This window comes from Onychomys torridus, chromosome X, assembly GCF_903995425.1.
Source record: "Onychomys torridus chromosome X, mOncTor1.1, whole genome shotgun sequence".
Taxonomy (NCBI): Eukaryota; Metazoa; Chordata; class Mammalia; order Rodentia; family Cricetidae; genus Onychomys; species Onychomys torridus.
In genome coordinates, this window is record NC_050466.1 from 13,248,182 (window position 1) to 13,274,872 (window position 26,691).

Consider the following 26,691-nt stretch of genomic DNA (forward strand, 5'->3'; position numbering starts at 1 on the left):
GTGAGGCTGTCTAAATGTAATGGTTCAAAAGAAAATGGCCCCCATAGGCCCACAGGGAGTGGCACTATTAGGGGGTGTGGTCTTTTTGGAGTAGGTGTGGCTTGGAGGAAGTGTGCTACTGGGGGTTGGCTTTGAGGTTTCAGATGCTCAAGCAAGGCCTAGTGTCACTCTCTTCCTGCAGATCCAGATATGGAACTCTCAGCTACACTTCCAGCACCATGTCTGCCTGTGTGCCACACTGCTTCTAGCCATGATGATAATGGAGTAAACCTCTGAGCTGTAAGCCAGCCCAGTTAATTGTCTTCCTTTATAAGAGTGGTCATGGTGTCTATTCATAGCAATAACACCCTAAAACACTAATCAAATGCTATGTCCCTGCTCATAAAGTGGGATCCTAATTAGGATGAGTCATTGTCCTCATGTGTCAATTCAACTAAGATCAACAACCCTCTAACCTGCTGCCAAGGGTCCCAAATTTAAGCTAGGAGTTGTTGCCCCAGGTATTGTGATGTGAACAGACAGAACTCAGGAGGCAGAGGAAAGTGGTGTCGCGACCGCCTCGACCAGCAAGGAAGACGCAACACTGAGCTCTTCTTTCTGCAGTTTATTCAGGAACCTTGAACAATCTTCTGACCTTGGGGGGAGCCCCCCCTCAGCCCTAATAGCCTCTGGCTAGCCAACCCTAACCCGCCATGTGGGCATCACGGACAGGTCCAGGTATACGGAAGCAAGCCGGATCCTAAAGCCAAGCCGAATATGGAATTGTTTACCACTGAGAGCGCTCACCATCGGGAAGGTGGAAGGCAGAAGCCAGCGCCATCTCTAGGGTGCGGCACGCAGCTCTCTACAAAGTGGATCTCTGACTTCCAGGCCAGCCTGGTCTACAGAGAAAGTTCTATCACAGAGAAACCCTGTATCAAACAAATAAACAAAACAAAACAAAACAAAAAACTATGAACAAGGGCTGGAGAAATGGTTCAGTGGCTAAGCAAATGTACTACTCTTGCATGGTCAGGTGGCTCATAATTGCCTTTGGCCTCTAAGGGCACCTGCACTCATGTGCACATTCTCGCTCATGAACACATACATACACACACACACACACACACACACACACACACACACACACATACACACACACCAAAATAAAATAAAATAAAATAAATAGTAATTAAAAATAATAAAAATAAGTTGTAAAAGACTACAAACACCCAGTAGAAACTTGTAACCTTCCTGAGGGCAGCAATAAACAGTTGAATCCTGTTTGTGCACATTACCACTGTGTGTCAGACCCCCTCATTGGGAGGGCAAACAATGGAGACCTTCTAGTGATATACAGTACTGTAGAAATTACATAAGATATTCTACATTTATCAAAAATGTATGAAATTAATTTTTCAACTTATATTTTCAATTTACAATGGGTTTATCTAGACATAATCCCCTCTAAGTGAGGGCTGCAACTGTATGCAATGCTTCTAAGATGTTTTTTTTATTTTTGACAGGGTCTCTCTATGTAGCTCTGGCTGTCCTGGAGTTTACTATGTAGACCAGGCTGGCCTCGAACTCACAGAGATCCTTCTGCCTCTGTCTCCTGAGTGCTGGGATTAAAGGTGTGGGCCACCACCCTTCTTCTTAGAGTTTTAATGTGATGATGATGACAATGAAGATAATGTAGAAACTCAAATTATTTTAAGGGCTCCATGTCATACCTGATACTGTGGAGTTCTTGGTTGAAGTCTTGCTAGTTGGGATGAATTGGAGTGAGTCTAAGAGAGAAAGGATTGACCTTAAGGTAGGTTCCACTCTTCAATCCCACCTCTTCCTTCCCCAACTCCCAGGCCCTAAAGCTGGAATTGCTTGAAGGGATGGTATATTTTTACTCCTGAGGTTAAAGGCTGGAAAAATTTTTTGTTTTGTTTTGTTTTTGATATTTTGAGACAGGTTCTAATGTAGCTCAAGCTAGCCTCAAAGTTGATATGTAGCTAAGGTTGGCCTTGTACTTCTGATCTGCTTGCTTTAACCTCTCAAGTACTGGAATCACAAGTGTGTATCACCATGCTCCCTGACTGTTGTTTTAAAAGCAGGTCTCCCATCATGATCCCGGTTTGCTTTAAACACTCAACCCTCCTGCCTCATCCTCCCTTATCCTTTTGTAAAAGTTGGGGAACAGGGCCAGAAGTTTACCTTCAAATACTGCCCAGAAACAAAAGTTTTGAGTTAAGTATGGTGCCACACACCTATAATCCCCAAATTTAGAGGAATGATGCAGGAGGATTATGACTTCAAGGCCAGACTAAGCTAACATAGGGAGTTCCAGGCCAATCTAAACTACAAAGTAAAACCCCGTCTCCAAAAAAAGGAGGGAGGAAGGGAAGGAGGGAGGGAGGGAAGGAAGGGAGGAAGGAAGGGAAGGAAAGGAGGGAGGGAGGAAGGAAGGAAGGAAGGAAGGAAGGAAGGAAGGAAGGAAGGAAAAAGGTAGGTTCTGAGGCTGCAGAGATGCTCAGAGGTTAAAAGGAAGTACGGTTCTTATAGAGAACTGAAATTCCATTCCCAGCACTTCAGTGACTCCAAGCCCTTCAGCCCTCTGTGGACATTCACATGCACATACACATGATCAGAAATAAAAATAAAATCTTAAAAAAAGTTTTAAAACAAATGAAACCATATCTAAGTGAATCCAAATTTAAAAACATATCCCCTCCTCCCTCTCCCAAAGCATTTAGAGCCTATCACTGAGTTCCAGCAGCAGTTGCTCATGACATCACAGTGCAGTGAGCCTGCACTGGGAGATAAATTCAATTTCAGGAAAGAAAACTCTAAAGAAAGAATTTATTCCATAATAACTCTAAGAAATTAATATGTTTAGGATTATGCCTGGAGCCATTTTTTTGCCATGCATATTTTGGCAGCACTGGGGATTGAGCCTCAAGCCTTGCAATATGACAAATAATGCACTACTACCCTAGCCCTATATCCATTTTTTTACATACATCAAAATGTATATCTATTTTCAGTATAGGGTTTAATAAGTTTTGAAAAAATCCATACAGAACATTCCAATTGTCTCCAAAAAATCCTTTATGCCTGTCTTAGTCTAAAAAGAGGTTAATTTGAGTTTATGGTTCTGAAGGCTAGGAAGGCCAAGAGAATTGTACCCAAATCTGCTTGGCTTCTGATAAGGGCTTCATAGTGGAAGTTAGAAGAAAAGAGGGTGTATAGAAAAGAGAACAGTGGAGGCTGGAGAAACAGCTCACCAGTTCAGAGTTCTTGCTGCTCTTCCAGTTTGGCTCCCAGCACCTATATCAGGTGGCTCACCTGGAATTCCAGTTCCAGGGGAACCAATGCCATCTTATAACCTCTGCAGGCACCTGCATACATGTGGCACATACACAGACAGACAGACAGACACACACACACACTGAGAGAGAGAGAGAGAGAGAGAGAGAGAGAGAGAGAGAGAGAGAGAGAGAGAGAGAGAGAGAGAGGGAGGGGTAAAAGAAATAAAATCTTTTTAGGGGCTGAAAAGATGGCTCAGTGGTTAAGGGCACTGACTGCTCTCCCAAAGGATTTGGGTTTAAATCCTAGCACCCACATGGTAGCTAACAACTGTCTGTAACTCAAAGATCTGACCTGCAGGTAAAAACCCTCTTCTGGCCTCCCTAGGCACCTGTACTTGCATGCACATACATACAGCAACACACACATACAATTATAAGAAAATACTATTACTTAAAAAAAAAGAAATAAAATCAAAATCTTTTTAAAAAGAAGAGAGGACAAAGAGGGTCAGGCACTTTATAGAATTAATTCTGGGGCCTGGGGAAATGACTCAGTAAAATACTTGCTGTATAGTCACGAGGACCTGAGGGTAAAAGCTAGGTGTAGTAGTGCATGTCTGTGATTCCAGTGCTGAGAAGATAGAAATAGGCAGAACCCTGAAGCTCACTGGTCAGGCAGTCTAGCAAAAAAGGTGAGCTCCAGGTTCAGTGAGAGACCCTGTCTAAAAAATAAAGTAAAGATGGGTTGAGAAAGACACCCCAGGCCAATCTCGGGCTTCTACACATACATGCACATGAACATATACCCACACAAACATGTATATAAACATTCAACATTATCCTTTATATGTGTGAGTTCATGTACATATGTGTGCATGTATATGAAAACAAGATGTTAACATCTGGTATCCTTTTTCAGGTGCCATCTACTGTTTATTATTATTTTGTGTATGCCTGATGGGGAGTGGTGCACAAGTGCTATAGTATATATGTAGAAGTCAGAAGAGACCTTTGTGGAGTCAGTTTTTCCTTCCACCTTTTTGTAGATTCTAGATATCAAACTCAGGTTACCTGGTCTGCAACACAAGCACCATTTTTTGTTTGTTTGTTTGTTTGTTTGTTTTGGTTTTGGTTTTTTGAGACAGGGTTTCTGTGGTGGTATTGTGTTCCCCAAAATATTGTGCCCCCTAATAAACTTATCTGGGGTCAGAGACAGAACAGCCACAATATTTAACAAAGAGGTTAGGCGGTGGTAGCACATGCCTTTAATCCTAGTATTCCAGAGGCAGAAATTTGTCTGGATCTCTGTGAGTTCAAGGCCACAAGGATACAGCCAAGCATGGTGACACACACCTTTAATCCCAGGGAGTGATAACAGAAAGAGAAAGATATATAAGGCATGAAGACCAGAAACTAGAAGCATTTGGCTGGTTAAGCTTTCAGGCTTTGAGCAGCACACTTCAGCTGAGACACATTCAGACAAGGACTCAGAAGCATCCAGTCTGAGGAACCAGGATCAGCTGAAGAACTGGCAAGGTGAGTTAGCTGTGGCTTGTTCTGTTTCTCTGATCTTCCAGCATTCACCCCAATAACTGGCCTCAGGTTTGTTTTTATTAATAAGACATTTTAAGATTCATGCTACAGGTTTCTCTGAGTAACAGTCTTGGCTGCCCCAGAACTCTCTTTGTAGACCAAGTTGGCCTCAAATTCACAGAGATCTGCCTGCCTCTACCTCCTGAGTGCTGGAATTAAAGGCTTGCACCAACACAAGCACCTTTAACCACTGAACCATCTTTGCTAGACTTTACCTTGTTTGTTGAGACACAGCCTTTTCATTGGCCTGGAGCTCACTGGTTTTGCTAGACTTGCTGGCAATTAGTCCCAGGGATTTTTCTGTCTCTTCTTCTCACTGGGATTACAAACACAGATCACCATGGTCAATTTATTTTTATTTGGGAAGTACCTTAGTAGTTCATTCATGCTTGTGAAACACTCAACTTTGCCAACTTGAGCCATCTCCCTAGCATCCAATAACTCATTTTCAAGAGCAAGAACTAATCCACTGCTGCAAGAACTAATCCAGTTTTGCAAGAAAGACATCAATCCCCTGAAAGGTCTCACCTATCAGCATCCCTGCATTGGCAACCAAATTCCACCCTGAATTTTGACAAGGACAGACCACACCCACACCTTAGTAACAGCCTCTCTATTCTTCCCCAAGATGACAACTAGCTTGATTTCTTTCACTGTAGACTAGTTTTGCCTGGCTTAGAATTCCACGGAATACTATAATATTTCTCTTTTGTGTCTAGCTTCTTTCCCTTAACCTTAGGTCCAAGAGATTCATCTATGCTGTTCTATATAGTACTTCATGATTGCTGAGTGTCATTATATTATGTGATCATTGTCATAGTTCTTGGTCAATTTTTTTGTTTGATACCTAGGCTGTTTCTAGTTTTTTGTTTTATTTTTTATTTTTGCTAATATGAATAAAGCTAATCTGCACATTTACATACAAGTTTTAGTATGGATATGTAGCATGCTGTGGTTGGGTCACCACAGCCAATTTGGGGCTACTCTTAACTCTGGATCAGTGATGTCATATTGGTAGTTTGAAATAGTCACTGTAGGAATCTTTATACCACAACTGGTAAATGCTACAAATTACAGCTGTTTTCTTCCTGCAAAGCTGGTTGTTAACATTTACCAGCATATAATTTGGGTATATGTTTTCATTTCTCTAGAGAAAATACTTAGAAATGATTTTGCTGGGCTACATGACTGATTTTTAATTTTCAAATTATTTCTTGTCATGTTTTTGCAGGGAATTGAAAGAAAGAAGTATTATCCTTTTATAGAAGCAAGAGACTCAACCCATTACATACAAGTTCTCAAAATAAGCACTAACTTGTTTTGAAGTAAGAAAACGTGACAGCACCATTTGGGACACAGGGTTCCTTCTAAATTCATCTAGTAGTCATGGTGGCCATCTGTTACTTTATCCAAAGGAAAACCAAGACTCATATCTTATGACAAGCAAGAAACAACTTTGAGCTGGACACGCAGAGGAAGTTCCCACCAGTCAGGGAGATGGGATGTTGTTACATTTGAAAGAGGTAGTTTCAAAGCCCTTAAGGAAAATTTTCTGTGGTTGTAAAACTGGCAAGAGACCAACCTAGTCTGTTTTTTTTAAAGGGTGCTGGGGATTTAACTCAGGGCTTTGTGGTTCATTCTACTGTTGAGCTACATCACTAGAACCATACTAGGCTTTTAAAAAAGATTTGCATATATCTCAAACGGACAGAGAAAATATAAGCTTTCTAAAGGAAATGTTCCAAGAAAAAGAACGTGTGTGTGTGTGTGTGTGTGTGTGTGTGTGTGTGTGTGTGTGTATGTGTGTGTCCCTTTTCTGATTTTGATGCCAGGGAAAGGTCAATTTAAAAACTATATTTATCCTAATATCTGTCCACAAATGGCTGCCACAGGGTTGCATTCCAGACCCACACTCCCTTCTTCACCTAGCCACCTGTGGCCTCTTTCAAATTCCTCCTCAACCCTTTTCCTAGAGGAAGTCTCCCTCCCTACAGCCATGCCTCCAGCACGGTTCCGCTACTTATCAAAATTTATGACTACAGTCTCCTAGAGCTGGTAAATACTGAACATCATTTAGTTTGAGTCCACTCCTTTTTAAGGACAGTCAACGAAAGACATACGAAAATCCTTAAAAATGTGCTTACAGCACTGGCTCCAAAATGCATTTAAGGTTTTCTCTCGCTCGTATTACTAAACCCATAAGATCAGCCCAAATGACCAGAAAATACAAAACTAAAATCGAGTCGTTCTCCCGACACTCACACCAAAAAAGGACAAGCTTCTTTATTCTGCAGCACTGTTAGGGTTAAAGTCCTTAACACGCAGTTGTCGTCCTGACTGCGCCTGCGCTCCAATCAGGCCAGGAGAATTTGCCCTAGAGACTACCATTTGGGGCCACCCCTCCTAATCCGGAACACGACCCACATTCCGCTGGTCCTGACTTTGACGGGCGTGATCTTACTCCAATAAGAATGAAGGGCTGAGTCCTGGGGAGCCAATAGCAAAAAGCCGAGGGACGGTGGCGGCGGACTGTGAGAGGAAACAAGAAGGCAGGCCCAAGATGGAGCCGGTGGTGGTGGTGGTGGTAGCGGTGTGACAGGTGAGGGCAGGCCCGGTAGGGTTTGGGTTTCGGAGCTGCCGCCAGACCCGGGCAGAAAGTCTGGACCGAATGCTAAGCTCCAAGATGCTTCCATCTGAATTTCAACACCCCCCTTCCGGAACCAAAGGAGTGGTTTGACCCGGGGCGAGACCATCATCTATGGAGGGAGTGGATTGAGTCCATGGACAGGCTGCTGTGGTTTCGCCCGCTGCCAATGGCAGTGCGCCTGCGCAGAACCTGAATCCCTTCGGGAGGGCAGGACAAGGGCCAAATGGGGGCTGGGGGCTGGGGTGCCAGATTCCAAGATGAACTCAAACCCTTCCAAGTATCTGATGACATTTCCTCACCAAGTCCAGGAGATGCAGCTGTCTCCCATAGTTCCTTATTGTCCTTAATATTCTACCCCTCTTAGGGAAATGGCTGCAGGATAGCCCCATTATCCCTAGTTCACCTCAACCTCCTTCCATGATTTCCCAGCGCGTTAACAACAAGTAGTCTATTTGTGACCCTTTAGTAGTTATCAGGGAGAGTTTTTGGAGACCTTTTCCCCCAACCTTAGCTCCATTTTCCTCATCTGGATACCATTGTGTTTTTTTCCTTTCCTTTAACAGTGTTTTCTGGTGAGCCATCATCATTTGCATTTGGCTTACTGTGTAATTTGGTCTATTATCCATCTGTCTTTAATAGTCCCTAGTAACTCCTATTACATCTCTCTTCAGCATAGTGTTTGGTGACCCTCTGTGAATTTATCACAGAGTCTGGTGACCTCTATTAGCTATCTGACAGTGCCTTTAATTCTACCATCAGCCTTACAGCTCAGTACTCTGAGATACTTACAGTGCCTTTTAGGATCATGGTACAGTCTCCATTTCCTCCAAACTAAAGATCTGATGATCATCCATTTTTCCTTTCCGTCTGTAACTCTTTTCACTATACTATCTGATCACCCCATTCTTCATTGAAAGTCAGGGCAGCCTGTTCATTCCCATTATGTGGCTGAACCTTTGTTCTCCAGTGCAGTACATACTAACTTCTCCATTAGTCACCAGAAGAATTTTATGTACTATACCCTCCAGGACAGTTGTGTACTGCCTCCTCACTGCAGTGAGTCTGAGATCTTGGCACTCAGCTGTGAGATAAGCAATAGCAGATTCTGAGTAGAGAAGGGTAAGCATCAGGTGTTAGCATTATTGGGCTGTTTCGTGAAAATTGGGCTGCAGGGAGCAATGGGAGCTTGGAGATGGAATTTTATTTGTCCTTTGTCACTCTGCTTTCAAGCTATCATTACTAGACCTCTGAATTTTTACTCTGCCTTCTCCTAGGAGTCCTATGGCACCTGCCCAGTCCTACCTCAGCCCATCTTGACAAAAGCAGGTTCCATGGAACCACCACGAGGCCTTCCTGCTAGTGGGGCTGAGCCATCTCGGGCAGTTGGCACTGTCAAAGTGTACCTGCCTAACAAGCAACGCACAGTGGTGAGTCACCGAGACAAAACTGGCATGGGTTCCAGATGATCCCAATTGTAAGTCTGGGATCAGAAAGGTGACAAGGGGTAGGGAATGGCCACTGCAGAGGGATAGAATAATTGGCTAGGGCACTTACTGGGTACCGAAGACCCTAACCTGTGTACACATACACATGTAGGTGACTGTCCGGGATGGCATGAGTGTTTATGACTCTTTGGACAAGGCCCTCAAGGTGCGGGGTCTCAATCAGGATTGCTGCGTGGTCTACAGACTAATCAAAGGGTAAGTATGGAAACCCTATGCCATCCATTGGGTCCCCACACACCTCCCTTCTTCAGTGTCATCTTAATCCTTCTCTGTATTGGAGTCTTCCACTAGTTGAGGTAACATCTTTTGTTTCACTTCATTCATTCATTGACCTGGAAGGTCTGCAACTCATTATCTACTCAGCCCCCAAGTCCTCACTCTGTCTCCTTCTAGAGTTCATCTGTTTTGTTTTTTCACAATTTCCTGAACTCATCAGCCCCTTCTTTTCTCATTTTCCCCATGCACTGTGGAGTTGGTCTTCATAGGACTTCTTTTTATTCCTGTGTTCTTTGGTTCCTTAACTGATGTAGTTCACTCCTTGAGCCTGTTTCCTCATCTATAAAGTGGGAGTGAGAATAGTGCCTTTTCTTCTTTTGAAATTTTACCTTTTTTATGTGTGTGAGTGTTTTGACTGCATGTGTGTATGTGCACTGTGTGTGTTTTTGATGCCTATGAAGACTAGAAGGTTCTAGATCCTCCAGAACTCAAGATTGAGTGCTGGGAACTGAAGCCCCTCTGCAAGAGCAGCAAGTACTCTTAACTTCTGAGCCATCTCTCCAGCCCAACAGTGAATAGCTTAGTAAGAATTAAACATGCCAGAGAGTAGTTTGTGGATGGGGCTGAGAGGAACTTTTGGAACTTTCCTGTCTCCACCTAGTCTACCATCCTATTCATTCTCTCCCATACTTCTTGCAGAAGAAAGACAGTCACTGCCTGGGACACAGCCATTGCACCCCTGGATGGTGAAGAGCTCATTGTGGAGGTCCTAGAAGATGTGCCACTGACCATGCACAATTTTGTAAGTGCAACAGGGGTTATGGGGGAGGCCATGGTGTTGACAGGGAGGGCCCCCAGTCAGGCCTGAACTTTCCCCACTTTGTGGCTGCAGGTACGAAAGACATTCTTTAGCTTGGCCTTCTGTGACTTCTGCCTTAAGTTTCTGTTCCATGGCTTCCGCTGCCAAACCTGTGGCTACAAGTTCCACCAGCATTGTTCCTCCAAGGTCCCCACAGTCTGCGTTGACATGAGTACCAACCGCCAACAGTGAGCCTAGCCTGGGGTGGCTTGAGGGATGGGGAGGACAGAAGCCCAGGTACAAGGGCTTACAGACAGCTGACCTATACTCACAGCCTTCTTGTTTTATGTCCTTAAGGTTCTACCACAGCATCCAGGATTTGTCTGGAAGCTCCAGGCAGCAGGAAGTTCCCTCAAATCTCTCTGTGAATGAGCTGCTAACCCCCCAGGCTCCCAGGTAGGGATGTCTTAGGTGAAAGGCTGGAGGACAGTGAGAGAATGATCAGAGGACCCTGATAGATCATACTTTTATTCATTTGTTTACTTCATAAATGCTTATTGAGCACCTATAAGTCATGGAACTGTGGGACTGTTGGTAAGGCACCCAGTCACAGTGGGTTTCAGTTTTTTCATCTGGGAAGAAGGGATAATAAATAGTTCACCACAGTGGGTTCTGAAGAGGACTGAGAGTTGAGATATGTGCAATGCTTAGAGCAGGGTTTGGTACAGAGTAAATAACAATTCTTATTAATTACAAATACATATACCTAACTAGTTTATCTCTTCCAGTATAACCACACTTAAGTCTGTTCTCTTTGAAATACATATTATTGTATCAGAAAGTACTTTTTTATTTCTCTTATGTTTGATATAATGATACCATACAGTTTTATATAATATATAAAAAGTAAGGTTAATGTATTATTATTATTTGTAGTCATAAGTGTATGTGTGTTGATTACCCATGAATTTAATCTCAGAATTGTGAAAGGAACAGAAAAATGTTTTTGTGTAAGGTATGGTAATTCACGAGATGTAGAGACAGGCTAAGGCCATCCTCCTCTAATTAGCAAGTTCAAGACCAGCCTGAGTTACATGAGACTGTCTCTAAACAGCAAAAAAAAAAATTTTGTAACATGATATATGTAGAATCTTTATATTATATGTATAATATGCATTACATAATATGATAATATGTATATTTAAAACATTGCCATTTTAATATAGGTAATGTATATTATTATAAAATAAATAACATATTTGAAAGATACATGTCATTATGATGATATGTAATAAAAAATTGTATCTTACCCTTTCTCCAACTATCTTTGTCCTTCATTGTCCCTCCTTTAGACCTTTTCCCCAATGTCACCCTTTCTGAGAACCCACTCCTGATTCCCCCAGGGACACTTTCTACCTCTTTATTTTGTTTTTCCTTTTTGTGTCTATCACTAACAGGCATATTATATTATATATTTGGTTTTTCTCTTTTACCTCTGCTAGAATAACCCTACAAAGGCAAGGGCTTCTTATTTATGGTATCCACAGTTTGATCTTCTCAGTTTTAGAGTGGAATCTGGCACATAGGAGGCATTCAGTAAATGTTTCTTGAACAGATGATTACTGGTATGACCTATAGACATGTATGTACTATGTATGAGCTAAATGCACATTCAGGGTGGTGAGGTTGGGCTTTCTTTGATTTCTGCTTCCTTTTGCATCGATTTCACAGCTTTTTCTCTATCAGCCCCTGCACCCAGCCCCGTGACCTGGAGCACTTCTCCTTCCCTGCCCCTGCCAACCCCCCACTGCAGCGCATCCGCTCCACATCTACTCCTAACGTCCACATGGTCAGCACCACAGCTCCCATGGACTCCAGCCTCATGCAGGTGGGTGCCAAGGAGGCAATGGTGGGGAGCAGCAGAGCATTGCTCTGAGCCATTACTGTTGCCACATCCTCACTTTGACTACTGCTCCCACCTCCTTCCAGTTCACTGCTCAGAGCTTCAGCACCGATGGTGAGAGAACTCCCTACCCCCTTGCCTGCACCCTGAGCTCTTTCTGCCCCACCACCCCACTTGCCTTCACTCCTAATATTCTGTACAACCACAGCTGCTGGTAGAAGTGGTGATGGAGCCCCCAGGGGTAGCCCTAGCCCAGCTAGTGTGTCCTCAGGGAGGAAGTCCCCACATTCCAAGTCACCTTCAGAGCAGCGAGATCGGAAGTCCTTGGCAGATGAAAAGAAAAAAGTGGTATGCCATAGGAAATCCTTGGGGGCCACCACAGGCTAAGTGCCATGATTTAGGGTTATGGTTAGGCCCCTCTGATGCTACCCATCTGGCCCACAGAAGAACCTGGGGTACCGGGACTCAGGCTATTACTGGGAGGTGCCACCTAGTGAGGTACAGCTGTTGAAGAGGATCGGGACAGGCTCTTTTGGCACTGTGTTTCGGGGGCGTTGGCATGGCGACGTAGCTGTGAAAGTGCTCAAGGTGGCCCAACCTACTGCTGAACAGGCCCAGGCCTTCAAGAATGAGATGCAAGTGCTCAGGTGAGGCTGGTATGTGTGTATGTGGGATGGGATGGTGGCAGACAGTATTTAGTGTTTCTTTGGGGAAAAGCCATGCTGGGGTACTTTTTGGGTGTCTGCTATGTTTGTGTCATGTTGGAAGCATAATTAGACTTGGTTTCTCTCTAAGAGATGGCCCTTTCCTCTCTGGTGATGATGATGTTTCTTTGGATTAACATTGTTATTTGCTGGCTATGAACTGGGTCTGGCCATAGACCATTCCCATGGTCATTAATACATGAAGATTTAATGTAATCCTAGCTCCAGAAGTGCTCACATCCTTCCTTCTTTTTGCTGAATCATTCCTGTAGTTACTTTATTGTGTTGTGGGCTTGTTAATTATAATAATGCCTTGACAGAAAGGACAATATTGTTAATTATAATCATATTCATAATCCAACTGTTTAGTTATTATAAATGCTGTAATTAAGGTATAACCAACACTGTATTAATTTATTCACACTGAGAAACTAAACCCTTTTAGCCACTATAGTTATTATGTAGCATAGTACTATGTGTCTCAATTTTATATGAACAAGACTGTATAGTTTGTGTGTGTGTGTGTGTGTGTGTGTGTGTGTGACTGACCCAGAGCTTCACTCATACTAAACATATGTTCTACCGCTGAGCTGTACTTCTTGACATCATGAATATGTGATTTCTGGCAATCCTGAGGATGCCTACATGGGCTTTCCCCCTCTATCAAATGGACATAAATGGATGCTATAATAAGAAAACTTTTATTCTCATCTCATCTCTATAAATTTTGGTGATTTGAATATGTAATAATTTGCACTCTATGTTTTATCCATTGGCCTATCATTATTAAGAACCTTTGGGCTGGTGAGGTGACTCAGGACCAAGCTTGACAACCAGAGTTCAGTCCCTGGGACCTATAAGGTAGAAGGATAGAACTGACTCTTGGAAGTTGTCCTCTGGTCTCTATATGCACACTGTGACAAACATGCTCTATGTACACAGATACAGACACAAAAAAAGGAATCTTTGTATTGGGGTGGGGAGATGGCTCAGACAGTAAAGTGCTTGTCGTGTGAGCACTTGAGTTTGGATTCCAAGCACCCACTTAAAAAGTAAAAAGCTGGGTGCAGTGGTGTACACCTGTAATCCTAGTACTGGGAAGGCAGATACTAGAGGCGATCACTAGGGCTTGCCAGCCAGCTAGTCTAACCAATTGCTGAGGTCTAGGTTTAGTGAGAGATCCTGTTTCAGAAAATGAGGTGGAGAGCAATCAAGGGAGATACCCCAAATCAACATCTGTCCTCTACACCCATGCACATGCACAGGTATGCCACATACAAAACAATGTGGAGAGCGATTGAGGAATATACCTGACATTGACCTCTGACCTCTATATGTGTGAACAAATGTACATGTACACGAACACTTTATACACACACACACACACACACACAAATCCCCATGTTGAGCTGGGCATGATAGCACATGCCTGTAATCTCAGCACTTGGGAGGCTGAAGCAGGAGTATCAACAATTTGAGACCTGAGCTGGGGTGGTAACTCAGTACAGTACTTACCATGTAAGCATGAAGACCTGAGTTTGATCTCTAGCACGCACGTAAAAGGTTGGGTATGGCAGCACAGGCTTACAGTCTTAGCAATAGAGAAGCAGAGATAGAGGGATCCCAGGGGGTCATCAGCCAGCCAATCTAGACTAATTGGCAAGCCAGTCCAGTGAAAAATCTCTGCCTCATAAAACAAGGTGATAAAATAAGTAAACTGAGTGAACAGATCCTGAAAATTACACCCTAGGTTGACTCTGGCCTCAACATGTATGTGCATACATGTGCACTAACACATCCATATGTACCTGCATATACACAAATACACAGAATGTTCAAACAGTCTGGAGGTATGTGGTGAAGCCTTGTTTCAAAAAAAGTTTTTGTTTTTGTTTTTACATATGTTTAGTTGTATATTTTTGTGTGGTAGTATATGACCATACTCCTAGCACTTACTAGGTTGAGGAATGAGAATCAGGAATTTGAAGCCAGCCTGAGATACATGAAACCATGTTTCAAAAACTAAAAACAATCCTTGTGTGCAGAACTCAGTGGTAGAGCATGTGCTTAGCATATGAAGGGCTCTAAGTTCCATCTCAGGTATCAAAACAAGAAGGGATGTCCTGGTGCTTTGTTGTTTTCTGTGATCTAAGTATCATCCCTGTTGTCTGCATTTGTGTATTCTAACTATGGTTAATACTTATATAAAATAATATGGTTTTCTCATAAACTATGGCAAAAGGATTTGTGCATGACAGCTTATGTGAGGTAGACCCAGGTACCCAGAAACAGACTGGGAGGTTTTAGAGTGTATACTGTTTGTTTAGCTCAGTTTTAAGGGTTGTTTCCTCACCCTTTGTGACATCCTTATAAAGCAGCTGCTGAAATGATAACAGTTGTATAGTTTGGGAACACAAGGACTAAAGAGATTAGAGGTCCCCTCCAAGGTTGTATAATGAGTAACTGATGAAGGTTGGAACTGAACTTAGGTTATAACATGGTTCCAGACTACAGATTCTTTACCTTGAAGCCTCTCACAGTAATTAATAGAATATCATCCTCCCATGTCACACATGCCTCCATGTCTTGACCCTGTGTTTATCAGTATCGATAAAGAAGGTTGGCTTCCCATTTTGTCATCTGTAAAATAGCCATTGCTGGGTGTGGTGGCTCATGCCTATGATCCCAGTGCTTGTGAGGTTAGGGGATGGGGGATCGCTGAGAGTTTGAGGCATGCCCAGGCTACTTAGTGAGCTCCAGGCTAGCTTGGTGTTCAGCATGAGACCTTGTTTTAAAACCAGAAGAAAAAAGTAAAATAAAATAAAATAGAGTTTTGTTGAGGAAGGTCAGGACTTCCACCTTCTCCCAGTCCCCCATAGAGAATCAGCCCACCAAGTCTCACAGATTAGAATCTGACAACATTCTGGCCTTTAGCACCCTTAAAGACAGTGTGAAATGAATGATAGAGAAGGTAGCTGACATTGCTTTTCCTGTTGCTGAGTAAATACATACTTGTTCTATTTCCTGACCCTTCCCCCAACCTATCCTCCCTGCCTACAGGAAGACACGACATGTCAACATTTTGCTGTTTATGGGTTTCATGACCCGCCCAGGGTTTGCTATCATCACACAATGGTGTGAAGGTTCCAGCCTATACCACCACCTACATGTGGCTGACACGCGCTTTGACATGGTCCAGCTCATTGATGTGGCCCGGCAGACTGCCCAGGGCATGGAGTGAGCCTCACATCTTAAGAGAGTGGGGGAGGAGGGAGGGAGAGATGAAATAGTCTCCAGCCAATTCTCTACCCACTTCCATCTCCACAGCTACCTCCATGCCAAGAACATCATCCACCGAGATCTCAAGTCCAACAGTATCTACCTGTCCTGGTTGGGATTGGGGAGGGTATTAGTCAGGTTGATAGCTTAGAGGGATGGTTATTGGAGTAAGTTTCTGGAGGTTAAAAGGGAAGGGCTTGTATCCCAAGGTTTCTGGTGAAGGGCCTTTAAATGAAGGACCTTTGTTTAGGAGATGCTTGGTTTATATACTGTTGGGTAGTCTGGTCAGGATATGAGATGTAGCAGTTGTAGAGGACATTATAGGGAGCTCATGTTGAGTGTCTCAGGTATGACAACTTTAGGTGTTGTCTAAGGGAATTCTTGGTCTTGAGTCACAATGGGACCCAGTGATGTCCCATTAATTGTGGATAGTTAGTATGAAATGGGATGGCTTCTTGTTGGAGACATGACTCACCAGCCCAAGGATTCTGAGACCCTCCCAGTCAGGGTGAGAGGCATAGCTATTGGGATTCTCTGTAATGGCCCTTGACTTTGCTGGATATCTTCCTACATGAGGGGCTTACAGTCAAGATTGGTGACTTCGGCCTGGCCACGGTGAAGACACGGTGGAGTGGGGCCCAGCCCTTAGAGCAACCCTCAGGGTCTGTGTTATGGATGGTAAGTTGGGCCAGGCTAGCTGGGGAGCAATGAGAGATGTGGGCTTCTCCTAGATTGGGACATGTGGGGCAAAGTGGGGATGCTTGTGCCAGGTGTGGGTATCTGGACTGCTCATGTTTCACCTCATGTGGGTAGCTCTGAGTTGTCCTCAGTGTGACTAGTAGGATCTAGTACTGTGGGCCAGCCATTTTTTCACTCTTATGGTTCCCCTCCTTGTCTGGCCTACCGAAGGCAGCTGAGGTGATCCGTATGCAGGACCCGAACCCCTACAGTTTCCAGTCGGATGTGTATGCCTATGGGGTTGTGCTGTATGAGCTTATGACCGGCTCATTGCCCTATAGCCACATCGGCAGCCGTGACCAGGTGAGCCCAACTTAGCCACAGTTCTTAGGGCTTCACCCTCCAGGTCCCCTTCTTTGTACAGACTGATAATGTTAATAACTTCCCAAGCCTAAGAATATCTGGATGAAGAGCCCTAGTCTGTCTCATATTAACTCCCATCCTTCCCATTACATCCACAGACCCCTGAGCCAGAACCCTTAAAATCCAGATTCCTTTGACTCCCCTTATTCAGAATGCCCCTAGACTCCCAAACATCCAGAAGCCCTCTGAACCCTTCAGTATTTACAGTCTCCTGCTGTGGATGCCCAAAATACCCCAAATGACCAACACTCAATCCTTTTGTGCTTCTCAAATACCCATAGTCACCCAGGTTTGGGGTCCTAGCATTCATAACACTCTAGGTCTTGGATTCTCACAGTTCTCCAAATTCAAGGTCTAGACCCTTCCATGTTCTTAGATACCAGGATTCTCTAGGCTCCAGATACCAAGTATTTGAGCCTTGAGTACTTCACAGTCTATATAGACTTATAGTCCTTTATACCCCAGATTCTTACAGAAATGTAAGTTCCCCCAAGAAGTAATGCTCTGCATTTCCCTGAGTTTCACTATTTTACAGGCTCTTAAGCCTCTATAAACTCTGGACTCCTTGTTCTGGGGCATACACATTTATAATCTTTGATACCCTGAATTTAAATCACTCTGTTCCAGCTGCAGAAAAACCCTCCCAAGTCCTCAGGGACCCAGACTCCTCTGGGCCCCCCCAAAATTAACCTCCCATATCTCTTGAGATTCATAGTTCCCTGGGCCTCCCAGTCCAAACCCCAAATCAACCCATTCCCCCCATATCAGATCATCTTTATGGTGGGCCGTGGCTATCTGTCTCCGGACCTCAGCAAAATCTTCAGTAATTGCCCCAAGGCCATGAGGCGCCTGCTGTCTGACTGCCTCAAGTTCCAGCGGGAGGAGCGTCCCCTATTTCCCCAGGTGGGCTGGGTAGGAGGGCTGGATGCCTCGGGGAGATGCTCTGTGAGATAGAGGATACAGAGGTAGATGTGAATGTGAACCATGTTGAAGGCTGGGGGTTGGGGGAGCGTTGGGGGTGTCTCTGGGACTCTGGACATCCTTCCTCATCTTCACCTGCTCCCAGATCCTGGCCACGATCGAGCTACTGCAGCGGTCACTCCCCAAGATTGAGCGGAGTGCCTCCGAACCCTCCTTGCACCGCACCCAGGCTGATGAGTTGCCTGCCTGCCTTCTCAGCGCAGCCCGCCTTGTGCCTTAGGCGCCACTCCCAGCCACCAGGGAGTCAATTTCAGCCTGCTATGCCAAGGCACCCCTTCTTATCAGCCAGTCATTGTTCTGCCTCTGCCTTGATACTGCCTCAGGATTCCCTATCCCATACCCTGGGAAATTTGGGGAAACCCCCAAAGACTGAGATTCCCCTGCTTCCTCCATAATTTGGTTTCCTCTTGGTTTTGGGGGTATTTCTAATTTGGAGAACTGTTTCATCTTCAATGGCTGGGATTCATGGCAACGATTCTACTCAGAACCTCTTTCTAAAGTTTTTGCTTGACATGTCTTCACTGGATTTTGGGGTTCCCAGCACCCCATATGGATTTGGAAGTTTCCCTTTGTCTCCCCCACTATTCAAGGATTCTCTTTACCAAGAAGCACAGAATTCTGCTGGGCCTTTCCTTGTTTATTTTGCTTCCCGACTCTTCTCTTGGGGTTCAGAGCCGCTGAGGGGTGGGGCAAGTCCAGGCAAGGAGTGGAGGTTGGAGGAAAGTGCAGACCACACAAACAGCGCCACTGTACGCATTACCACAGGCGGCACAAACAAGGACCACATATGCCAAGCATGGCACAAGAGGAGGCCAAGTCAGTCACAGACACAGACATTGGCAAAGGTGGGGGAGTGGGAGACCACTGATTGGCCTTCCTTGTGCAAAGGGTTCTGAGAGGATGGGTGGAGTTTGCATATTTAAAGACAGCATCAGAGGCAGGAAATTGGGGAGGGAGCTTCTGGAGGAGGGAACTGTGGGGTCCTAGAAGTGGAAGGAACTTCCAGTGTGTTGTGTGGAGTTGAGGGGAACTGGTGAAGGGAAGTCCTTGAGGGGCTGACTGGATGGTGGGTGGTAGGTGGCATTTGAAGATGTGGATCTCCAGAGAGTTGATCTATGGAAGGAACTTAAGGGTATGGGCTTCTTGAGGAATTGGATTATGAGCAAGGCATGCCGGAGAGATTCAGGACCAAGAGTAGACTAAGGTTTTCCAGGAATTTCAAGGCTTCAGGAGAGGCCAGAAATGGTGTTCTGGTGTTGAGGGACTTCCAGGGAGGAAATCACCTTTAGGGGTACCAGAAGTATAGGTCTTCAGGAATTTGGAGATTTTAAAACAGATCTGGAAGGGACCAGGAGCAGGATTCTAAATGGACTTGGGGATTCCCAAATGTGAGAACTGCATTTAGGACCAGGTTTCTCAAGGGACACTGACATCTTGAGGAATGAGAAGTGGGATGTTGGAGAACCAGAAGAAGGGTTCTCGAGGGATTTGGAGATTCCAAAAGTGAGAAATGGATTCAGGACCCAGAGAGGGTTGTCTAGGGATTTAGGGGTTCTCAGAGTGGGGTGTCAGTCGGAGAAGAGGCTGGCGAAAGACTTCCTCAGGCTGCGGATGGTCTCAGCTTTCACCTCATCCTGGCTAAGGCTGGGCCTGGGCGGGGCTGGCTCTGGAAGGTTGAAGGCATTGGTCAGAGACTGGGATTTGCTAGAGAGAGACAAGGTGGAGGCATGGGAGGAAGGGGGAAGAGGAAGGAGAGGAAGGGAGAGAAACACAATGTTACCCCAGGCCCAGCCCCAGCCCTGCCCCTCTGATCCTGGGGCTGTGCCTGTGACCTTCCCACCCCCAAGCATGGGCCTGGATCCTGATGGATTCTTAAGGGTGGGAGAACTCTAGGAGCAGGTGAAGCTGGGGCCAGGGAGCTGGGATGAACTGAGGAACAAGGTAAAGTGGTGTGGGTTTAATGGGAAGAGTCCTTGGCCCAATTCTAGGCTAGTTTGATGTGAATGAAGGACAAAGGGAAGTTGCTAGTCAAAAGGTAAGGAGTCTAGGAGGGGCCTGGGCCAAGGACAGGTGGGTAGGGGGCAAGCCAGTCTGAGGTGGAGCAAATGTATGGGGCAGGGAAAATTTTTTAGCTAAGGGATAGGGGGATAGAATGGACCAAAAGAAGCAGAGAGGGTGGTAAGGCTGATGTGGGAGAATTTGAAGTCAGAAGGATTTGGGAATGGACCGGGAAGGAGCTTCTATTAGGAAAAAAAGTTTGAGGAAACGCTGCAAAGAGTGAAATGATGGAGGGCTACAAATCAGCCTGAGGGAATTTAGGGATGGTTGGGAGGAGGATGATACTGGGAAATCAGCTGGGCCAGGAGGTACTGGAAGTGGGTCAGTCAGGCTACTGGAAAGAAAGGCCTGGAATGGGGACTTTCCCAGGGCCTGTGGGGAGAAACCTGAACTGGAAGTGGTGATGTTGAGATTCTTCCCTCAGCTGCTGGGATTGAGACAAATATGTGTGTGCGTGGGCCTGGGGGTGGGGTGGGGGGTGGCCCAGTCTGGCATGAGTTCTCAGGCAGATGAGACCTGGTTTTCCTTGGGATCTGGGGATGACTTACTGGGGCCAGCGCCCTCTGTGAGCAGCCACGGCTGCTATAGAGGTCCCCTTACTTGAGCTGGGGGTGCGGGGGTCCCCCGGTGGCGGCGGTGATGGGTGGCGGCACATCCTGGCTGGGTTTCTGTGCCAGCTGTGGTTTGGTAGGACGTCCAGCAGGACCTGGGCCGCTGGGCCGGGGCTGCTGCGTGGTGGGTGGCCCGGTGCGAGGTCCGGGACCTGCCTGGCTGGCCTGACGAGTGGGACCAGTGGGGCCTGGGGGTTTCTGCGGAGGGCCCTGGCGCTGCTGCCCTCCGGGTGGGGCTCCTGAGCCCTTTGGTGGCGCTGAACCAGAGATAGATGCCTGACGGGTAGCCTGTGGGGCCCCTGCCTGACGCTGTGGAGATGGGGAGGCTGGTGGGCGGGTGGCTGGAGGTGCTCCAGGGCCTCCTGCCACTGGCCTGGACTGGCGGCCTTGACCCTGGGTCATCGATGTGGCCTGAGACGCGGATTGCTGAGGTGCGGCTGTGGGACTTGGTAGGCGCTGGGGCAGAGGGCTGCCAGCTGGGGGTCCAAGGCCAGAAAGATGCTGCTGGCCTTGTGGGGGTGGGCGCTGCTGCAGTGGAGGTCCCTGACGCTGAGGTCCTGGGCCCGGCTGTGGAGGGCCTCCTAGGAACAGAAAAAGAGAACAGCAAAGTAAGAGTGAGTGAGCTAGAGAGGTGAGGATGCTTGCTTGGGATGTTAGGAACCCAACAGGCTTTCCCTCACTTACCCTGGGGTGGGGGTCGTTGCTGAGCAGGAGGTCCTGCAGGCTGCTGGGAGGTCTGGCGGCCCAAGGGCAGGGCTCCTGGGGATGGAGTCTGTGGCCGAGGAGTAGAACAGGAGAGATTAAAAATAGTTACCAGCCAGTGGGAGCAATAGCCAATCAAAGTGACATGGATTCCCTGTGTGCTGGGTGTTGCTCCATTTGTGGCCAGTTGAGGGGATGCGGTGGGGCTGTAAGGCCCCTCACCCCATACTTGGTCAGGAGACTCTTAAGGACAGCAAGGTAGTAGCAATTTATCGAGACCACATGTGCATAAAGGTGACACTACTCCTCTACTGATACTTCTTTAATGGCACCAGCTTGATCAAGGGCTGGACACTAGCTCAATGCCAAGGGCCTGACCTGGCTATGGGAGCCCCTGCCAGGGGAGGCATCCCGCTGCTGCTGCCGAGGCAGAGCCTGAGCCATCTTGTTGACCACGAGTTCCACGATGAGCTGCTTGTCTTCATCCTGGTGATCACCAATGAGCGGCATGGAGGAGCCCACCACCTGTGAGAGGAAAAGGGATCCGGTGTGGGGAGAGTCAGGAAGTGCATGTGAGGCCACAGTGTCAACACACTTTCACTTGGCAAAAAGCATGGTGACTGCAAAGAGAGCTCTGTCTGGTTTCTAAGGGGCACTGATAGTTCACTGTAAGGAAAGTCTGTCTGTTCCAGGGCTCTGGACAGCTTTGGGGGTGGGATGTTAGAGTTGGCTCTGCAAATCAGGGTCCATGGGGCAAATCTGGCCTGGTACATGTTTTTGTATTGCTCATAAGCATATCTTTTTCTTCTTTTTTAAAGAAGGCAGAACTACAACTACACAGGCAAACCTAAAATCCACAAGTTTAGCTCCAAAATCACAGACAGGATCCTGCCTCACACCTCCAAGTTGCTAGGATTACAGGCATGTACCACAAAAGCCAGATCCTTTTATATTTTTTTCTTTTTGAGACTCTTACTGTGTAGTCCAGGCTACTCTCAAACTCTTCATCTCCTGCCTCAGCCTTCCAAGTGCTGGGATTATCGTTTCTCACTGTACCCAGCCTTACGTTTTTCAATGGATGGGGAATTTTTTTTCACATGTGCAAAAGATAAGAAATTTAAATTCAATGTATTTAAAAGTTTTGGATATAAATACATAAGTTGTATCCATAAGCACAACTGCACTAATTTTCTGTCTTGCTTGTGGCTGCTTTTGCAGAACTGAGTCAGAGTAATGATCAGTACTGCTGATCCATTACAGAAGATGTTTGCTGGTTCCAGCTTTATAGTTTACTGGACACTTTTTCTTTAACAGAGTGCTTCACTGTGGTTCCTAGGACACTTTAAAAGTTAACTAAGCACTTTGCCATTTATCAAGATATCTCTATTCACAGAGAACCTTCTATCTTAACAAGTGTTACCATTCACCGAGGGTGTCCAAGTTTTTAACATTGCCATTTGCTAGGGATGTCCCACCCAGCTTACACCGTATGTTACAATTTATACCACCATTCACTAGGACTTTGAGTTGCAAAATGTTTTACGGTTTAGATTGTAGTTTCCATGCACCCACTCTTCCCTCTGTGCCCCACCAATCCCTGGGTGTTCCCACCTCAATAATGTGGTCCCTTCCATCCTTGCCATGCAGCGCTTCCACTGCGCAGATGTCAAGTCCCCCAAAAATCTCTGAGCATGTGTCTACCCACAACTTGTACCTGCCAAGACAAGGGGCAGAGCAGCTTGTCATTGCCAGGCTCAGATGATTCTATTACACCCTCCCTCCTCCCATTCCTCAATTACATCTCTCACCTGTCAGACATGGCAATCTGCTCAAGCATGGCTGAGCCTGTGTTGGTCTTCCAGTTCCCTGACACTGATGTCCTCCTAAGTGGGGAAAGGGGAAGAGGCTTAGTGGGGCCTGAGATGCATGGGGCAGGGCCCCTCTGAAGGCCCCTGTCTTTTCACTCACATGTAGGCTTTGTAGTTCTGCCCAATCTTCTGGACACGTACATCATATTTGGCATCAATGAAGGGCTCAGCAGTGGCATAAGTCTTAGTCAGTGCCACAACACTTGCAATGTCCTGGAAATCATGTTGGTTGTCTACCTTGACCTGTGGGCATAGGTGTGAGGTTAAGGCAGTATGAGGAGTGGATGTATCTGGAAGGATGTGTAGACAAATATAAAGTGGATATGCCAAGGTACTCAAGCATGCATAATTATGGGTATCCTGTTTCATAATGTGCACACAAACATAAAATTGCTTGTGTACAACTCTGAATATGCTTAAAAACCCACTTCTTTTTGCAGTGCTGGGGACCAAACACAGGGCCTTACACATGCTAAGCAAGCACTCTACCACTGTGCTACATCCTCAATCCAAATTATCCACTTTAAGCAGGGGAGTTGAATGAAGTGTGGAATTATATCTCAATAAAGCTGTAAAAAGAACTGTACATAGGTACATAGGCCATACATAGACACAAAAACTCAGTTGTGCACATAATATACAAACACAGAAGCTGGGACACACTCAAACTTACAAATTACAAATCTGCTTGCTACATACACACAGACAAAAAAAAAACTGGACCCCAAGAGCCTGGAACATAAAAGATGATGTATGTTCATCACAGAGCTGTGCTTGGTATACTAGCACGGTAATGGTACATACAAAATTGGTTGATTGCATGAGAGAAATATGGGATAAAAAATATCAGATGAATACAAAAATATAAAATCCAATTAGATGAAGACATCCCAGAAAGCATCACCAAACAGAATTATTGTTGTATGTTGTGTGCACAGATGCATATTTAACTACACACAATGCCAGAGCATGCACTATACAAGCATGCATGTATGCCCTGCTAGGACTCACCTTGCCCATCCCAGAGTGTGCATGGCCCATCTTCACAACCACAGGGTATGTTGTGCTACTGAGCTGGTGAAGATGAAGGCAGAAGAGGCATAGTCAGAGCAGTAGTGCTGACCTCCAAGAGTTGGTGACCCATAGAGTGTGAGCCACACTGGTTGCCATTTTTTCCCCAGAAAACGGTTGGTCAAAGACAAGTGGAACTGCAGTAACTAGTTTCACAGCAACTCTGAGCCCAGAATTGAATGCAGAGCCCTGCCAGCCAGCTACTTATTCCACTTTCTAAGCCCTAGCTTTCCATATCTGCTTTCCCAGGCAGAGGCCTTAGATGAGGGTGAGGGAATTTCCCAGAAAAGAGAAAGTTTGTTTTTATAATGAATAGATATTGAAGTGATTGTGTGTGTGAAGGTGTGGTAGGTAGTATGCAGCAATGTCTTCAGCCAAGCCTTGCATGTTAGCTTCATCTTTATGTACACACACACACACACACACACACACACACACACACACCTTCAGAACACAGATTACCCAGCCAAAGTCAGAGGTGTCCAAGACGTCTATTGAGAAGTCCACATCTATTGAGAAAGACAACCACAGGCTCAAATCACATCTAGTTCTGGGACTTTGCAGAGATCCAGTCAGTCAGCTCATGTGGTCATTCTGCCTGCCAGGTGCTCTTAGTATGGGGCAGCCACCAGCCTCAGCAGCATGTATTCCCACAATCAGCACCTTGAAGCATACACATGAGCTCCCTCCCCTTGCTCACACCTACATAACAGAAAGACATACAACAGAAAGAGCCACTCATTCAGTATAGAAGCATGCACAACCCTAGAAGCACACAATCAGTGGACATTTGCAGCACTCCCCTGCATGTCCACAATAAACAGAAGGATCAATACAACAGACAGAAGGTATGTACTTCTAGGCATTCCCATAACCAAATTCCTGTAACTCAGACCTCATCAGATTCCTGGATCCATGAAAAGTATATCTAGAGGCACAACTAATTTTTCCATATCTACAACACAAACATACAGAAAATCAGACACACAGACACCACTCCTGGGTGTGGACACAAATTTAGGCAAGTATATGTTAGGCAAAGATGTGTTAAGTCTCCCTGTACCCTGGGCTAGGGAGAAGGGATCAGGTTGGAGGGTCCTAGCCCCATCACATCCCATGTGTAAATACAGGGCCCCTGCCTCCTACTGAGAGGGTAGGGATCACATTCTTAGAAGGGCTATTTGGGCAGTGGCAGTTCCCAAAAGACACAGGAAGCCCCATAGTCTAAGAGTGACTGATTGACCTTCAGGTCTCTCCCTCCCTCTACAACCTCCTCCTTCCTCATTTCCCAAATAAGTGTCATCATGAGTGGTTTTGTAAAGGGGGATTGTGGTAAGGGTGTCATCCAGGCAGCAGGCCAAGGAAACAATGCCAAGATATGTGTTGTGTGTGACGAGGGAGAGACCTTCCACTCAGGCATTTACGCATTACACAGAGAAGCATGAGGCAGGCATAGTTATATCTGCAACCTTCAACTCTCAGAAGCAACACACTCAGATATATGCCTGGCTCTCAGGAAGGGACATGGAGCACACTAAGGGACACATGCCATTCACAGAGGCATAGACACACCAGAGAGCTGTGCACACACAAGCATACCTACTTCCACCTGCTGAGCTTTCTGGATCCTTTTTATAAACCAGCTTTGCTTCCTCTGTTCCTGAGCTTGAACACAGTGCTGTGTGTGCATGTAAGTGTGTGTCCATCATATGTGCATACAGGGGGCTTGAGATTTCCTGGAGAGCTGTAGCCTGCTATCTTGGCCATCAAGTTTCCTGATATGTATGGAGGGTATAATCAAGACCAAGAACTTAATACTTTCTGGGGATCATCAGGTATTTGCACATGCCAATGGGTCCCTATGGGAACTTCACACCTATCCAGTTCCCCAGATAGTTACAGGTCAAACACCCCTCTGTGATGTCCACCCAACTCCATTTCAAACCTGCACAACAATCTGAATCCTCACATATAAACAGTTGGCAAAACTGTGCTGATTGAGGTTTCATAGTTAAAGAGCTGGCATCAGAAGCAGGGTCATAGAGGAGGAGAGACCGGACTTCCCCTGTCTCTACTTCTCCTCAGCCCCCTGTCTCATCTACTCTCACTCCTCACTTTCACAATCAGATGGTTGAAAATTGTGGTTTCCTTCCCTTTCCCCCTTTCATTGTGTCCCTACCTCCCCACCACAGTAATTTCTTCATTATCATTCCTGAATAGACCGTTTGACCCCTTTCTGTCTCTGTTTTCTCATTAAATAGTGAAAATACGAATTATAACTCACAGACATGTTGGGAAGAATAAGTCGATCATTTCAGAGAAAAAATCTTAGTACACACATACAGTAAACTTGAATCTTCAAAGTATTGGTT

The 26,691-nt window shown here is 45.6% G+C and overlaps 2 protein-coding genes and 1 long non-coding RNA gene across 6 annotated transcripts in view; 1 reads left to right on the forward strand and 2 right to left on the reverse strand.

Moving 5' to 3' along the window:
- Window positions 1-884: 884 nt before the first annotated feature.
- On the reverse strand, window positions 885-7,283 carry LOC118573800. The gene is made up of 4 exons (XR_004943675.1): window positions 7,137-7,283; window positions 5,090-5,190; window positions 1,713-1,769; window positions 885-911 (listed from the first exon to the last, which is right to left on the reverse strand). It is a non-coding gene; the product is annotated as an uncharacterized LOC118573800 (long non-coding RNA).
- A 23-nt stretch (window positions 7,284-7,306) lies between these two features.
- Window positions 7,307-18,634, forward strand: Araf (A-Raf proto-oncogene, serine/threonine kinase). 3 transcript variants are annotated; one of them, XM_036174186.1, is made up of 16 exons: window positions 7,308-7,473; window positions 8,796-8,948; window positions 9,118-9,221; window positions 9,942-10,044; window positions 10,135-10,289; window positions 10,399-10,497; window positions 11,773-11,929; window positions 12,031-12,058; window positions 12,153-12,292; window positions 12,389-12,591; window positions 15,709-15,885; window positions 15,976-16,022; window positions 16,487-16,605; window positions 16,837-16,968; window positions 17,797-17,931; window positions 18,095-18,634. In XM_036174186.1, exons 2-16 carry the CDS (start codon window positions 8,853-8,855, stop codon window positions 18,227-18,229), a joined length of 1,830 nt encoding a protein of 609 aa, XP_036030079.1. In that variant the 5' UTR covers window positions 7,308-7,473; window positions 8,796-8,852; the 3' UTR covers window positions 18,230-18,634. The 3 variants fall into 3 exon arrangements, with proteins under 3 accessions (XP_036030081.1, XP_036030079.1, XP_036030080.1); XM_036174187.1 differs by having other exon boundaries at window positions 11,788-11,929; XM_036174188.1 differs by lacking the exon at window positions 17,797-17,931 and having other exon boundaries at window positions 7,307-7,473.
- The window catches only part of Syn1 (synapsin I), a 49,207-nt gene continuing 41,141 nt past the window's right edge, over window positions 18,626-26,691 (reverse strand). The window contains exons 6-13 of one of the 2 annotated variants that reach the window (XM_036174185.1): window positions 24,260-24,322; window positions 23,349-23,491; window positions 23,189-23,263; window positions 22,992-23,094; window positions 21,759-21,905; window positions 21,363-21,450; window positions 20,668-21,259; window positions 18,626-19,675 (exon numbers count right to left, since the gene is read on the reverse strand). In XM_036174185.1, the coding sequence (XP_036030078.1) occupies window positions 19,648-19,675; window positions 20,668-21,259; window positions 21,363-21,450; window positions 21,759-21,905; window positions 22,992-23,094; window positions 23,189-23,263; window positions 23,349-23,491; window positions 24,260-24,322 (1,239 nt within the window). In that variant the 3' untranslated portion in view covers window positions 18,626-19,647. Of the gene's footprint in view, window positions 19,714-20,667; window positions 21,260-21,362; window positions 21,451-21,758; window positions 21,906-22,991; window positions 23,095-23,188; window positions 23,264-23,348; window positions 23,492-24,259; window positions 24,323-26,691 lie in introns of both variants that reach the window. The other variant, XM_036174184.1, reaches the window with a different exon arrangement.